Source organism: Gorilla gorilla, chromosome 7, assembly GCF_029281585.2.
Source record: "Gorilla gorilla gorilla isolate KB3781 chromosome 7, NHGRI_mGorGor1-v2.1_pri, whole genome shotgun sequence".
NCBI lineage: Eukaryota > Metazoa > Chordata > Mammalia > Primates > Hominidae > Gorilla > Gorilla gorilla.
Window position 1 is genome coordinate 54,583,997 of NC_073231.2, and position 16,860 is coordinate 54,600,856.

Genomic DNA, 16,860 nt, shown 5'->3' on the forward strand with positions numbered 1-16,860 from the left:
GAATGATGCATATTTTTTCTAGAATGTGTATGTGTGTCTGTGTGTAGGAGAGGTGCAAGGAGGGATGCATATACACACACCTTGCCTCTGCTGGTTTGTTCTCCCAATCTTATCCTCTGTCCTATGGTTCCCAACTGCTGGTGGCAAATCCCAAGAGAATTTGGGAATTGACAGGAGCTTCATGAATTCATGTATATTTCAGAAAGTAAACTTAAAAACTCTCATACATATATATATATAAGCATATTTCAAATATAAATACTGTTGTGATGAATTAAATCCATTTAAACATAAATTCACAATAATGTTATGTTATTTTGTACTTTTCTCAGTGGATACCAGAAGAAAAAGGCCTATCTTGTGGGTGTGTGCAATCTATTTTGCCATTAAAAGGGGTTTGTCATTCTTCAAAAGATTAAACACCACCTATGCCAGCCATGTCTTGTCTCCTGAAAGTAAATTTGTGATTTAGACTGTCAGACACTTGGGAAAATTTCTGACTGGTTTAACATTGTTAAATGCACACCTGATTACTGATGCAGCTGACTGAAAATTGACTATTACGTTGAGTACCATGAGTGCTGGCTAGCCAGAACTTGAAAAGGGGAGCACTATGGTCAAACTTTTACTTGATAATGAATCTTCAGTTTATTTCTTTTTAAAGTACCATGTCTGTCTGTTGCTGTAACTTAGAGAAGCTGGCCGTTTAAATGGGAGCAATGGGAACAAGGTTGAGTAATGTCTGCTCTGTAGAGAGGCAGAAATCATTTTAAAGAATTGAATCAAGTCATCGATATGCCTGAATATATTATCAGAGCACTGTGTATTAGGCTGTTCTTGCTTTGCTACAAAGAAATACCTGAGACTGAGTAATTTATAAAGAAAAGAGGTGTACTTGGCTGACGGTTCAGCAAGCTTTATGGGAAGCATGGTGCTGGCATCTGTTTGGCTTCTGGTGAAGCCTCAGGGAGCTTTCAATCATGGCAGAAGGCAAAGCAGGAACAGGCACATTATGTGGCAAAAGCAGGAGCAAGTGAGAGTGTGGGGAGGGGGAGGTGCCACACACTTTTAAAACGACCAGATGAGTGAACCCAGAATGCTCACTTATCAACAAGGGGATGGCCCGGACCCTTTCATCAGGGATCCACCCCCATGATCCAAACACCCCCCACCAGGCTGCACTTCCAACATTGGGGATTCCATTTCAACATGAGATTGGGCAGGGACAAATATCCAAACTATATCATACTAGTTAAAGAGAGATGATTTTTCAGGTTTGCAAGTTTTAATTGATGACTTTATTTGGACTTGTGAGAGAATTGGATAAAAACAACTTGGTTATCTTCCTGGATTATTTTTATGAATACCATCAGTATCTATTTTAATCCTTGTAACAACTGTCCAAGTACCTTCCCATTATCCTGGTGGAGAAAACTGAGGTTTAGAATATAACTTGTATGAAGACTCTGTAGTTAGGAAGAGTAAACACTGGATTTGAATCAGTGATCAGATGACCCAAAGCCAGTGCTCCCCTGGTCCAATTTTAAGAGCATATTTGTTTGCATGAATTTCAGACTAGAGAGAATTCCTAACTTTAATGAATTACATGAAAATACTTTTTTCTTTTGCATTTTTTTATTGTGGTAAAATATGCCTAACATAAAACTTGCCATTTTAATGATTTTGAAGTGCAGAACTTTGGTAGCATTAAGTACATTCACAGTGTTGTGCAGTGATCACCATTATCTGTTTTCTGAACTTTTTCATCATCCCAAACAGAAATACTGTACCCCTTAAACAATAACTTGCTATTCCCTGCTCTCCCCAGCCTCTGGTAACCTCTATTCTACTTTCTGTGTTTGTGAACAAAGTATTTTCTTAATGAGAAAGTTTTGTTGATGTTAGATCATGTGGCTTAACTTTTAAATTTCTTTGTAGAGTGTTGATCATAAATGAATTTCTTTCGAACAAGAAGTACCATGTACTTCAATGCAAATTAAGTTATTTTTGACTTCTTAATTTTTTGTCTCTTCTATTTTAAACAAAGTGTTATAATTACATATGCTAAATACAGAAGGCTTCATGTCCTCTTACTTTATTAAATGTAAACAAATGGTGTTAAGAGAAAATAGTTTTTTCCTGAACCTTACTAAACTGCTTTTTATACACTGTTCTAGTTAGAGTTCCTTAAGTTGCATTGCTGTTAGTCTTAATTGCCTTTGCAATTAAGCTCATCAAAATGAGTAACAAATCCAAGAGATGACTATCTTTTTGCCAGCCTGCATAAATTTGTATCATGTTCTCCTAGCTGATGGTTATCAAATTGCACATGATTTGACTCAAGCTATTACTTCTATTTATTTATTTACTTATTTTTGATTCAAGCTGTTTTTTTTTGAATGAGTGTAGAATATAATGATTATTGCTCATTGTATTCCATTAGTAAGAGTTACTGGGGGGTGCTCTATACTTTGGTCAGGTCCTTGGCTTTGTCAGTTTTTGTTCCATTGACCCATGAGGTTGTGAAAATCCTAAAACTCAGGTTCACCCACTTTAATTTGACCTTGAGTTGAAAGCCAGCTTCATTACTTGTTGCATTCCTTCTTTTACTGTTTTTGTCAGAATAATTATTTTCTTAACTGCTCATGGATTCATTTCAGAATATATTTTCAATATCTTCCAGCATTTTTAGCTGTTTTCAGTGGTAGAGTTGCATTTCTAAACTAGTCCATTGTTGGAAATGGAAGTATTCTTAGAGATTTTGCTAAATAGTTTCATTCACTCAACCCAGTTAACAGTAATAATAGGAACACAGATTTTGTTTTGGTGTGTTTTTTGTTTTTATTTTTTGTCGCCTTTGGGGGTCTCACTGTGTTGCCCAGGCTGGATTGGAGTCACTAGTCAAAGGTGTGATCATAGGCCTGAATTTCTGCCTCAACCTCCTGAGTTGATGGGACAAAAGTGGTGCACGACTCTATCTGATTCTGCCACTGTGTATTTTTGACTACTAAGTCAGTGTCTGTTCGTGTCTGTTATAGACCCGAATGAAAGAATTTTTGATGTTAGCTGCAATAGCTTGCTTTCATCTTCTGAAGGCACTAAAGGAGCAGATGGGGGGATGGAGAGGGTTTGAACCTAATGTTCTTTTTCTAGCCTAGCACTGGACGAAACTTTAAGCCCTAAAAGGAGATTCTGTTTGACGTTTGTTGAGCAAGGGCCTTCTTGTCACTTTATTTTTATATTGTATTCAAAGTGGCGTCTTTCTGGTTTTAACCTTACTGAGGTGTGAGAGGGAGAGGAATGTTACTGGTATGTATGTGTGTGAGAGAGAATGTTATAGAACCAAACTAGGGCCTACTCACCCGGCACAGTAAAACCAAATACCCACACAGAGGAACACAGCAATAGGTGTTTACTGCAGAGTGCTAAGCAGGGAGGACAGGCAGCTAAATGCTCAAATCCTGGCCTCCCCAGTGGCTTGCAGGCAAGGATTTTTAAACACAGGGGTGAGTTTCAGGAAAGCAGAAGCTACAGGCAAAATCATACATCAATACAGGGAGATTACACATTGGTTTAAGTTTAAAAGGTTGAGATATTTTGAAGCAGGGGCTTACATGTTGCAGGTAGATTCAAAGATCTTCTGATTTGCCATTAGTTAAGGAAGAGCAGCTTTGTTTAAAAATTTAGGGTCAGTAGAAAAATGTTAACTGGCTAGGGGGTGTGACTTTCTCCAAGCACTGCAGGAAGAAACTTAGAACAAAAAGCAGTTATAAAGTTTAGTTTTTACTGTCTCCTTATCTGGACTCCAGGTGCCAGTGGATCTGTTAGGTGGGGGTCCGAGCCTCTGAAAGACAATTCAGGGACATATGTTCAGATGTTATTTTTAGTTTCTATAGGGAAAGCAAACATCTCTGGAGCTTTAACTTCTTTGGCTGTTGTTTTAGGCTACTATTACCTTCTTGTTCTAGTTAGTAGTTACCTCTGGGGCTAGCTAGATGCCTGGAATTTCCCTTGAAGGAACTTAAGGATTTTCCTTTGTGAGTCCCTAAAAAAGGGAGTCCCTGCTCTGTCTCAAAAAACAGCTATCTTCAGGGGCTGCTATTTAGTTTGAATAGTTACCAGTTGTGAGTTTTGGCCTTTGGCCCTCCCAGTCCTTTTCTGTCTGTGAGCCTAAAGGTTTTGATTTTAGCTGTCTTCACTTCTCTCCTTGGGTAATCCTACTTAGCAGTCTTGATTGGCAGAGGATTACTCCAAGTCCCTCTCTTCAGCCCAGCTCTCTTTCCAGGCCGTGAGACCCATGCCCAGCCATGAGTGAATATTTCCACTTAGTTGTCCTTAGTATCCACACACTTAACCTCTCCTAACATTAAAGCAAATCAACCTCTTAAATCCCGTCACATTTCTCTATTCTCCTGTTTACTACCCTAGTCTAGACCATCTTCTCTTCTGGATTAAGGCAATAGCTTTCTTACAGATCTCCCTGAAAAGTGAAGTCTTCCGCTGTGTTAATCCATTCCACTCTGGGACCTAGAGTATTTTTTCCAAAATGTGTATTAGTCTCCTGGATGAAACCTCTCAGTGACTTCCTTTTGTCTTTGCATGCAATTCAGACTCCCTATTATGGTTGACAGTTTTGATTACTCCTGTGGTCTCAACCCTCTTGTTGCTCCCAATTTGACTTTAAATTCTATTAATAATTATGCTAAATTTCCTCTGGGGGTTGGGGGTGGGATGGATTTTGCTCCTCTTTCTGAAATTCAGTTTTTTGAGGGATAATTGACACAAAGTTTGATTAATTTTAACAAGCAGGTACACTCATGCAACTAGTACTCCAATCAAGATATTGTACTCTTTAGTCACTCCAAAAAGTTCTTTTGGGGCCCTTTGCCATAGGTTCCCCCCAGCCCCTGCCCCAGACAACCACTGATCTGACTTCTATCACTATTGATTAGTTTTGCCTGTTAGAACTTCATATAAATGGAATCATAGAGTATACTTTCTCTTTCCCTGGCTTGTTTCACTTAGCTCAGTGTTTCTGATATTTATTTATTTCATTGCATGTATTAGTAGTTTGCCCTATCTTATTGCTGAGTAGTATTCTGTTGTATGGATATGCCACAATTTATCCATTCATCAGTTGATGAATGCTTATGTTGTTACCAGCTTTGACTTTTAGGAATAAAACTGGTATGAATATTTGTGTTCAAGTTATTTTTCATATATACATTTTAATTAGCATGGGCGTTCTAATTGCTCCACATCCTTGATAACACGAGATATTGTCAGTTTTCAATTTTAGCCATTCTTGTGGTTAATAGTATCTTGTAGTTACATTGGTTTGCATTTATCTGATGATTAAACATGTTGAGCATCCATATGCATATTGGCTATTCGTATATCTTCTATTGTGACTCGTCTGTTTAAATCTTTAGCTTGTATTTTTAAATTGGGTTGTCTTATTAAGTTATGAGTTTTTAAATATGGCCAGGCAACAAGGTGGCTCACACCTGTAATCCCAGCACTTTGGGAGGCCGAGGCGGGTGGATCACCAGAGCTCAGGAGTTCGAGACCAGCCTGGCCAACATGGTGAAACCCCATCTCTAGTAAAAATACAAAAATTAGCTGGGGGTGGTGGTGCATGTCTTTAGTCCTAGCTACTTGGGAGGCTGAGGCAGGAGAATTGCTTGAACCCGAGAGGTAGAGGTTGCAGTGAGCCAACATTATGCCACTGCACTGCACTCCAGCCTGGGTGACAGAGCGAGACTCCATCTCAAAAAAAAAAAAAAAAAAAAATATATATATATATATATATATATGCACACACACATATGTATGTATTTCTGGATACTAATTCTTTTATTCTGCCTTTTTTTGGTACAAGTTCTTTATCAGACTTACATACTACAGATAATTTTCTCTGAGTCTGTGCCTTTTTATATCTTAACACTGTGTTTTGAAGAACAGAGGTTTTTAGTTTTAGTGAAGTCCAATTAACACATTTTTTTTTTCCTTTTGTGATTGGTGTTCTTGTGTCTAGAAATCTTTACTTAACCCTTGATTATGGATATATTCTCATACATTTTCTTAGAAATTTTATTATCTTAGTCTTTATGTTTAAATATATAATTCATTTTTAATTTTTTTGTATGGCATGAGATTGTTAGATTCATTTTAAAATTTATTTTATTCATTTAAAAAATATTTATATAGTTTTTCCAGTGTCATGTATTGAAAAGACTATACTTTCCCCTGAATTACTTTGGTACCTTTGTTGGGCATCAAATTTCTAAAAAAAGTCTGCTGGGATTTTGAGACTGCATTGAATTTATGGAACAATTAAGGGAAAATTGACAGTATTGAGTCTTCCAGTCCGTAAACATATGTATTAGTAACTAGGGCTGTTAAAACCAAGTATCAAAACCTAGGTGGCTTAAAACAACAGAAATTATCTGTCTCACACTTCTGGAGGCTGGAAGTCTGAAATCAAGTTGTCAGCCAAGGCCTTGCTCCCCGGAGGCAGTTGCCTCTTCTAGCTTCTTTTTAGTGGTTGATAGCAATCCTTGGTGTTCTTTGGCTTATAAATAAATCACTACAATCTCTGCCTCTGTCTTCACATGGGCTTCTCCCCTGTGCATTTGTGTGGTCTGTCCAAATTTCCCTGTTCTTAGAGGGACACCAGTCATTGGATTTAGAGCCCACACTAACCCAGTATGCCCTCATCTTAACTTGATTACGTTTGCAAAAACCTGTTTCCAAATGAGGTCACATTTACAGGCACCTGGGGGTTAGGACTTTGACATATCTTTTGGGGGGACACAATTCAACCCCATACTATGTTTTGTAGTTTTCATTGTATGGATCATGCATATATCCTATTGATTTTATCCATAAGTATTTTATGTTTATGGTTATGATTGCAAATGGTATTTTTAAAATTTCATTTTCCAATCATTTTTTACTAATATATAGAAATACAGTTGATTTTTTTAATATCAAACTTGTGTCTGTTGACCGTACTAATTTTTATTAGTTCCAGTAGCTCTTTTGTAGGGTCTTTAGGATTTTCTACATGGACAGTCATGTTGTCTGCACAAAAGACGGTTTTTTCTTTGTTTCTAATTTATATGCCTTATGCTTTTTCTTTTTGTGGCCTTAATGTATTTATTGGCTTTGACTTTCAGTACCATGTTGAAGTGGTAGAGCAACTTTGCTTGTGATCTTAGGGCAAAAATATTTAGTCTTATTGTTAAGTACAATGATGGCTATGGATTTTTTTAATAGATGTCCTTTATATGGTGAAGAAGTTTTCTTTTATTCTTAGTTTATTAAGATTGTTTATCATAATGACTATTGAATTTTGTCAAATGCATTTTTCTTACCAATTGAACTGATTGTATGATTTTTCTTAATTCTGTTAATGTTGAATTACATTTATTGTTTTTTGAATGCTAAATCAGCTTTAGATTCCTAGGATAATCGCCACTTCTCATAATGTATTTCCTTTTTATATGCTAATGGATTTGATTTACTAATATTTTCTAAATGATTGTTTTATCTGTGTTTATAGGGGATATTAGTCTATGGTTTTATTTTCTTGTAATGTCATTGTCTGCTTTTGGATTTTCAGCATTTGATTGCTATGTATCTAGGTATAGTTTTCTTTGTGTTTTTTTATGTTTGGAGTTCGTTTAACCTGCTTTGACATATGGATTGTTGGTTGTTATCAAATGAGAAAAATATTTCATCATTATTGCTTCAAGTATGTTTGCTATCTTTTACATTCCTTTTTGGAGTCTAATTACTCCACTGCTTGATGTTGTCCCGCAGGCTCACAGGTTCAGATTTATGGTTTTTTTAAATATTTATTTATTTATTTATTTATTTATTTATTTATTTATTGGCTTTTGTTTCTCTGTGTGCATCAGGTTAGCTAATTTCTATTGATCTTTTCTTATATTGTGTTTTGTTTGCTATTAAGCCCAACTGTGAATTTCTTAGCATGGATACTGTATTTTTCAGCTATAGATGATCCATTTTTTTAGTTTCTTTTTTTTTTTCATTGTGTACATGTTTTCCTTTAAATCTTTGGACATATTTACAATAACATTTAAGAAGTCTTTGTCTACCAATTCTATTATCTTAATCATTTTTGGGTTTGTTTTTATTGAACACTCCTCTCCACCCCAGTTTTGAGGTGACTTTTTTATTTTTCCTACTAATTTGTAATTTTTGATTTGTCATCTTTTAAAGAATGTTAAATTCTGTTCTGGTAGGCAGTTTAGTGACTTGCAGATCCACCTGATCCCTTTACGCTTATTGTAAGTTTTGTTAGTGTTTCTGATAGGGCTTTCTACACTGATGGACTAGTACCTCCTAACGGTATGGCATTTCTGGAATCTCTATGGAATGTACCAGGTATTCCCTGAGGTCTCTTCTCTGTGGTTGGTTGGGACTCAGAACTCTCCTGTAGTTGTTCTTTCCCTGGTAGTTATTATTTTTCTGACCTCATGGAGTCTAATCCTACACATACTCAGCTTAGTATTCAGCCAAAGATTCAAGGGGATCCACCATCAGACTTCTGGAGCTCCTTGTCCTCACAGCTCCCTCCTCTCTGGCATTCAGCCCTGCAAATTCCAGGTACCTCGGCCTCCCTGAGCTGCAGTCTCTGTGTCCTTAGCTTTGTGAGACCCCTGTGCTCTGCAGGATTGTGCCTTGCTTTCAGGTTTGGCGACTGCCTATAGGAAGGAGCCTGGGCAATGTTAGGGCTTACCTTGGTTTTTTCCATTCTCTCAGGGACCAAGTCCTGCAGTACTTGCTGTCTAACATCTGAAAACAATGTTTCATGTATCTCATATTGAAAGCTTAACTTTTTAGTTGTTTATATAATGGGAGAGCTAGTCCAGTACCAGTTACCTTATAATTTATTGAATCTTGTTTATGTTTTTTACTGGTGAAGATTTAGCTCACCTCTGATAATTTGTACATATTGCTCTTTCTGCCTGGGGCTCTTTTCCCCACTGCCTGTACCTGACAAGCTCTTATTCATCATTTTTAAGGATGAGATTACATTGTCGCATTTTTCCTGGTAGTCTTCTTTGATGTTAACAAATCCCGGGTTAATTGTCATACTTGGTACTTATAGCACTCTGGATTTACATGTAATTGTAATTACTTGTTGTTATGCTGATTGTTTGTAGCCCCCACAAAAACTTAAGCTGTGTAAAGGCAAGGACTGTGTCTCATTCACATTATTTCCCTTGTGCCTAACACAGTGAAGATCTCAATCTCTGTGTGTGTGTCTCTCTCTTGCAATGTTATATGTGGAGATGAAATAGTACTATTCAATTCAAAGTGCCTCAAGTATACTTCAGAAAATTTTTGGACTTCTACACTGGTTTGGAGAGACAGGCAATTATGGACAGTTACCATTCTTATTCAGAAGTCTTCTTTTAAAATTTATCCTATTTCTGCCAAGATTGGTGTTTTTCTCCTTAATGTCTATGTTATAATTTATATTTGCCTACAAGTATTGGTCTGTTTATAATACTACTTATAGGTGAAGTTTTTTTTTTTTTCCCTCACCTACAAATCGGTCTCATTAAAAAAAGTATCTTTCAAGATAAACACTGTAACCACTTAGTTGCCATAGTAGTTTTGAGGAAGTTCATGTGGCTTGGTCTTGTGGGGTGTGGTGGTGGGTGCACTGTCCCATTGAGGAGCCTTTGATAACAGTAGCTTTCTTAGAAAGACTTCTTTCATTATTAAATTGAAGAAGGTGCATTCATGCCATGCTAATCTTATTTATCTTTTGTGTATGGAAAAAGAATGTTTCCATTTTTCATTTCACAGAGTTGTGAGTGATAGCATTTTCAGATTACTAGTACAAAAATTTGTCATGATTTGGTTCAAGTTTGCCATAAGTTTAAAGTTTAAAATTAAAATTGTTAGCCTATAAGCACTTATGAGCTGTCAGTTACATTACTGTAGAGCCTTAGAATTGGCAGAGACCTTGAAAGTCATTTGTTCTAGCCTACCCGAAAAGCCCCTGAACAGAGGCTAGTTTGAGGCAGATCCTTACATGATTTTAATTGTAGAAAGTTGTAAGAAACTGTAGAAAGTTCTTAGGAAATAAGAGTCAAATTCTGTTTTTAACAAACTTGTGCTCCTGGTCCTACTTCTGCCTTATGTAATTTCCCAAAATAAAGTTAAACTTCTTCTTAGGTTATTTTATGTTACAGCAGTTTAACACCTATTCTGTCTTTCTTTTTGTTTCTTTGCCTAAAGCTTCAGTTTTAAAACTATTCCTTATATTGTATCCCTGTCGACATTAAAATATGCATGTAATCATGCATCATCTGCAGTGGTATTCAGAACTGAATTCATTCTTATGTGGCCCGTATTGAAGATGGTGGAGCATCCTTGATTTGGAAACGTACCTGATCTCATTGCCTCCTAAGATTGTCTTCACTTATTATCTCTCATTTAGAATTTAACCATATTTGCCTTTTTTTTTTTTTTTAGGAAACTTTAAAAACGTGTTTTCATTGTTTTATAGGTATGCAATTTATTTTATATCAAAATGCAGACAATTTTTTTTTAATTTTTGAAATTCAGCATACTGACATACCTTTAATTTTTTTAATTTTGTAATTCAGCATGCTGATATACCTATTGTGTTTTATATGCAGATTTGCTATATGTTTTTCTGATCTACACGCCAGTAAATAAACTGTGGAACAAGACAAGATCTAATGAAGAGTCTTGTTGGCTACTTCTAGAATTCTTCCACTAGTTTGAAGAATTGGGTGGGAAAGTATTTCCGCCCAAATACTTTATCTCTGGGTGTGTTTGTTCAACTAGGAGTGTGCCTAATTGTAGCATGGGGCTCTGTTTGGTTCTTAAGAATGTCACCAGAGACTTTCTAAGTGCTTTTAGTATCATAAGGTGATGTTTTCTGGACCTGAAGACTTGAATTGTTGGTAAAGTGTCAAGATTTTTTTTTTACTTCTTTATACTAGGAGGAATCACATGACATTTTCATCAAATATTCGGATACTACATGACAAAAAATTCACATCTCTAAGTCAGTATTACAGAAAGGTCTTAATTGAATGGCAAAACTCTCATAGTACCATAGCTTTTAAATAATTTTTTGTTAGTTATGGAAGCTTTTTTCTTAGTTTCATGTCACTTAAAATTCATACCATTTGAAGAATAATAAGCCTTGGTTGTTAGTAAAAGAAATAAACCAAAACCTTACTCTGATTTATTACTTGTTATTAAAGTGGGCTGGAATTCAAAACAATGAGAGCACAGTTGGAGGGTTTTTACTATAGTGTTCACATTTTTTCTGTCGCAAATTTGGTTATAGTTTTCTACAGACACTACATTTGTATAAAGAACTCTGTGATAGACTATTTCTGTCCATGGGATTCCAAAATTGTAGACACTGATGTCAATGCAGATGAGGTTAGCCTAATTTGGGCAAGAGAGGGACATGCCGAGTCTCTGTATGGATAGCTAAAGGCTATTGCCAAGATTGACAGGTGTCCTGTGAGTGGCAGAGAGCCCCAGGGATAAAATTTTCTCTTGGATTACTTCTCTAAGAAACAATGAACAAAGTCATATTTTTTTCCTATTGATCACACTCATAAAATAGTGAGGTCTGCTTTTAACTCAGCTTTTCTGATATTAGCCTTATAAACCCCAGAAAGGTAAAAAGTTTTATACTTTCTTCTTATAGTATCAAATTCTGTTTTTGAAAATTTTAAGTGTATCCTATGCATTAATTTTTCTAGAATAGTCACCTGATTTATTACTTTGCCATGTTTCACTAAGGATATGAGACAACTACGAAAACAGTTAATGTAAAAGAATACATTTGTTGTTAGTGTAAAAGAGGTAACTTTATAGAATAATAAACTACATGATCCAACTCTGGAAAAATAAACTTTTAGGAGAATTATCTAAGTTATAAGCATAATATTTATTGTAAAAGAGATTTTATAGTAATTTGAAACAGCGTTTGTTTTTATTTCATCTTATTGAAATTTTATTATTAAAATTTAATTATAAATCACCAAGATAAGTAGTACTAAGTGTATCTCAAAATAAGAAAAAGTCTTACAGCCATTAGGTTTATGACATTGAGAAAGTTGAGATTACTACTTTAAGAAAAACTGTGTTGCCTGAGATTTTTGTAAGATTTGAGTGATGTAAATGTGTCATTAGCAATGAAAGCTTTACGACTTCAGACATAAACTCAGTAGCTGTTTCTGTTCTAATAGGAAATTTTCTGATCTGGGGGAGTATTGTGTCTTGATTATCTCTGTATTACCGTGTCAGACATTAGTGGAAATTAGGAAGTGGATGCTGGGGGAAGCATTTTAGGGAGCCAACCTATTAACTAGCGTGAGAAATGAAAGCCAAGAGCCTAATCCTGCTGAGAATCGGAGGTTTCTCAGGGCACTTGCAAACACAGTGCAAGTTCCCTTCATGGACCATTGTGATTGCAGTTAGGTCTAGAGTTAAGGTGAAGCTAGAGTGTTTAGGGCATTCTCATTTCTAGGTTTTAAATACAGCAGAATTTAATTCTGATTTAGCAAAAATTTGTTGAGAGTCCACTACGAGCTAGCTGTTCGTTTATAGATACCACTTACCTCCCATGAAGGGGAGAAAAATTAAGGCACAGAGAAGTGGTGATTTGCCCATGGCAGTAAAGCTGGGAAATAAATCTAGGCTCTCAACTTCAAGCACAGTAGAGTTTTGAGATGGTAGAAATAATCTAGATAGAAATTCATTTCAGTGAGACAACTTTTAGAACTGCCTTTCTTACTGCCTCTTTTTAAATCTTCATCTCAATTATGATTTTTCAAGTATTGTACCAAAAATAGCCATCATGTATTCGCTTTCCAAAACTTGACTCTTTTTGAGCAGTTGATGGGAAGAGAAATGTGAAGGTGGGAAGGGTAGCATCCCTGGGCCAAGCATCGAGGTCGTAGGCTGGTTTGGAGTGTATAGCCCAGGCCAGAGTGGCAGAGAATGACCTCGAAGCCGGGGGCCCAGGCTGCACAGCCTCTTACAGATGACCGCCAGTGTTTCCCTGGAGCATTGGCCTAAGATACACTCTGCTGCTCTGTCTCATGCCTAGGCATCCTTCAAGTTTAGTTGCTAGAACCTTACTGGAAGACAGAGTAATCAGAGACCTTGACGGTCTCATATTAAAGCTAGTCTCATGGCAAAAATTAAAATGTTATCTGGATTTGTGCAAAGATGAGTATTATAACTTGTTAGTTCTGTAGCAAGAAGTGAAAATTTTATGGCCATGTGTTAAGAATGGTTTCAGGTTAGGAAAATTTGGATTTACACCTATAAATTTAATTTGCACTTCATTTTGACAAGCCTAGAACTGACTTCTCTTTTAAATAAGCTCTTTGTACTGAGGATTAGATAATGAAAATAATATTATTATTTGAACTATTTTGGTTCTTTTCAAATATTTTAGGATCATCATTTGTGTACATTGATAATCAGATGACGTTGTCTTGTCATGGACTGCAGTCACCTCCTGAGTGTTCTTCAGTCAGCCCAAGCTATCTTCACCTCTCTGGGACCTCTGCAGTGGTGGCCTGACTGCCCATCCAGCCCCTACCCCACCTCCCTATAATTGATCAAAGTGGTCTTTTTAAAAAGCAAAATCTACTACAGTACTTCAGTAGATTGAAATTCAGACAAGACACCCCCCGGTGGCCCTGGTAGGGCCTGGCCTCTGCTCCCCAGGGCTGCAGCGTCACCTGGCTCCTCCTCCCTGCCCTTGACCGCCCTGGTCTTTCTGTCTCTCAGACTTGCTTGGCTTGGTTTTGTCTCACCCTTTGGCCCTCACGCCTGTTCTTCGTCTGCACGATCTGTCTTCTGTCTTCACAGTTCTTGCACCATCACACTTTATCTCAGGGTCATTTCAGAGATTCTGGAAGAAGTCCTTCACCTCTTAACTAGGTCAGATTCAGGTTTGTTGGCGTTTCCTAAGTCTGCTTCATCGCATTTGTTACAGTTGCAATTTTGTGTTTATTTACATAATTTGATTAATGTACACTCCAACTAAATTGCAAGCACCACAAGGGCAGGAACCTTGTCTGCTTTTACTTGGTGCTTATATCCCTGCCATCTGGTGCAGAGCCTGGTACATATTAGCAGCTTAATAAATATTTGCTGAATACTTGAATGAAGGTTTCACAAAAGGCATTTTCTCAGCAGTATTATCTGCAGCCTCTCGGTTATGAAGATGGATGAATAGAAGCATACTTTGTTATTAGAAAGCTCACTTACAGCCATGAGAACAAGATCTGTACCAAAAATATAAGTTAGATTGCAGTTAGTGCTTGAAAATAATATGTCCTTAATTATTTGAAAATGCACTATTAGACTAGCTTTTTTTTCAGTAAGTCCAAAATGAGTGAATTATAATGTTAAGAAGCATAGATAATATGACAGCCTCTAATATTCATAAAGTAATTCTATCCCTAAAAGAAATAAAAAGTTGAACAAATTTCAATTAAAAATTGAAAAGATGGAATAAAATGCATTAATATTTTAAAATGTCACAGGACACTGTGCTTGTGAAACAGTTCTATGTGAAAAGAATGAAGAAATTTTTAGTACTGCCACACATTTTTTAAAAGTTGTTTTAAGGCACTCTGTTAGTACTAAGATTGTAGAAGTGTTTGGGGCTGGCCTGAGGCCTCCTTTGCCTACATTTTGTTAGACTGTTAGGTCAGCGCTCACTAAAGTCTTTTCCCTCCCCTCTTCCAACATTACTTAGGCAGTTCTACCCCAACCGTGCGGTTGTGGCATGAAGCATGCGCTGGGTAAGAAGGCTGGCTGGGTAGTGCATTCCCAGAGGAGTCAGGTGATCACTGTTGGAAGGCAGCTGCTTGAGCTCCAAGGCAGTCAGTGTCCCCTCTCTTTTGCCTCGGGACAGCTGGTTATTTATCAGACTCCTAAGAAGTTTTCCTTGCTCCCTAGTAGAAGAGAGAGATTATGCAGCGGGCTTTTGAGTGATCCAATGGGAATTACATTGATCTGGTGTCTGGCCTTGGTTCTTATCAAGTGGATCACCTCTAAGGTAGGCCATCTTTATTTTTAGGATGGTGACATCATTAGTTTACATATTTGATAGGAATTAAATAGCTCGATTTTCTCCTCCTTTTGCCTCAGTTTTTATTCTCTGGTTAAAAGAACTGTGAGTTTCATCTGTTGACCAAAGGGCTTAAATTTACTATTTGTAGTTTTTGTTCTTATCCCACATTATTTCTTCTTAAGGGCTTTTTATAGCATCTTTCCTCAGTATCAAAGCAGCATTCCTCAGTATCACTGCCTTAAAGAAGTTTTTATGACTAAAGAAGTTTAACTTTTAAGATTATAAAATTAAGTTATACTTTTGGTGTATATATTTTAAACATTCTCTCGGAGAAAATGTAATAACACTTGTGTATTTAAAGTATAATGTTGAGGATTTCTAAACAATTATAAACTTTTTAAAAACGAAAAACCACCGTCTATCATGTTTTCTCCTAAGGTCTTGCTACTGCTAAAATACGTGCCTTAGCTATAATATAATGACATAAATGTAGGATTACATATATGTTGTTTTTGAAGTTGAATTCTAAATGTCAGGCTTGAGAAATTCTTGATAGAATGCTAGCTAGCCATTTGCCATCTGGAGAAGGGTCTAAAACTAAAGTAAAACATATTTAAAATTATACTCTTTGAAATTATTTTTTTCTATTCTTCTATAAAAATGATTATATCTTTCATCCACCACACAGCTTTTTTTCTTTCTAGATTGAGAAACTGAATTTTTTAAGGCTATCACTTAGAAACAAAGCTTCTATAAAGTTAATTTTCTTAAGCAAGATTTTAATACCTGCTATGTAATTTTCCACGTTTAAACATAATGTTTTAAGCATAATTATTTCTTGGTCTTCTTTTCTTAGTGAATATGATTGAAGAAATCTCTTAAAGAAAAATAATGTATTTAAATTTTAAAATCTTTGTGTTTTAAAAGTTAAGAATTAATTTTGTTGCAGTGACAGCTATTTTCTTGTTTTTAAAGGATTGGCTTGCCAATTTATTGAATGAAGGTCAAGTTAATGTTAATAATGCATTAGTTGTCTTGTGGGTGTTTTCAGAGACTTTACTTTTTTTTTTCCCCCCCTGTAGAGATGAGGTCTTACTATGTTGCCCAGGCTGGTCTCAAACTCCTGGGCTCAAGCAATCCTCCTACCTCAACTTTCCAAAGAACTGAGATGTGAGACAATGCACCTGGCCTCTAGACTTTACTCTTTTAATTGCCACCAAAAAATTAAATTGTTTTTAAACAAAAACAATGCTAATATTTTATTTTTTAAAAAACTGTCGAAAAAAGGAAGAAGAATGGGAAGGATACTGTTTGGTAGATCAGTGCAATATTTGAATACTTTAGCCACTCAAGTACAAGCATGTTTTTCTAGCATATGTAAGATGACTACTCTGATAAAGCTCATTTTGCTATGTCAGAGGAAACTGACTTCACAACTTTGGCTGGGCTTCATCTTTTGCTGTATTATTATTTTTTCGGTAGTGTTGCCAAAAATTTTGTTCAGTGCTCCCGTGTTTAAGCCCTTTAACCATCAGTTTATGAATCTGCAAAATGGAACTAATAAAGCCTACCATATAGAGATCTTGTGTGGGTTGAGTGAGATTTTGTGCGAAAACACTTGGAACATTTTTTTGGCACAAGGAGCACAGCAAATGTTAGTTAATATATTATTACTCTTACCGTGTAATGGAAATGGCACTTGCTTTTGCTAATAAATCATTTAG

General features: G+C 36.2%; 1 protein-coding gene across 2 annotated transcripts in view; it reads left to right on the forward strand.

Annotated features, from left to right (window-relative positions):
* The window catches only part of PDE7A (phosphodiesterase 7A), a 125,585-nt gene that overhangs the window by 39,293 nt on the left and 69,432 nt on the right, over positions 1 to 16,860 (forward strand). Inside the window, exon 2 of one of the 2 annotated variants that reach the window (XM_063709244.1) lies at positions 15,025 to 15,121. The exons of the other annotated variant lie outside the window; for it this stretch is intronic. Coding sequence (XP_063565314.1) covers positions 15,062 to 15,121 — 60 coding nt within the window. The 5' untranslated portion in view covers positions 15,025 to 15,061. The remainder of the gene's footprint in view (positions 1 to 15,024; positions 15,122 to 16,860) is intronic. 2 annotated transcript variants of the gene reach the window in all.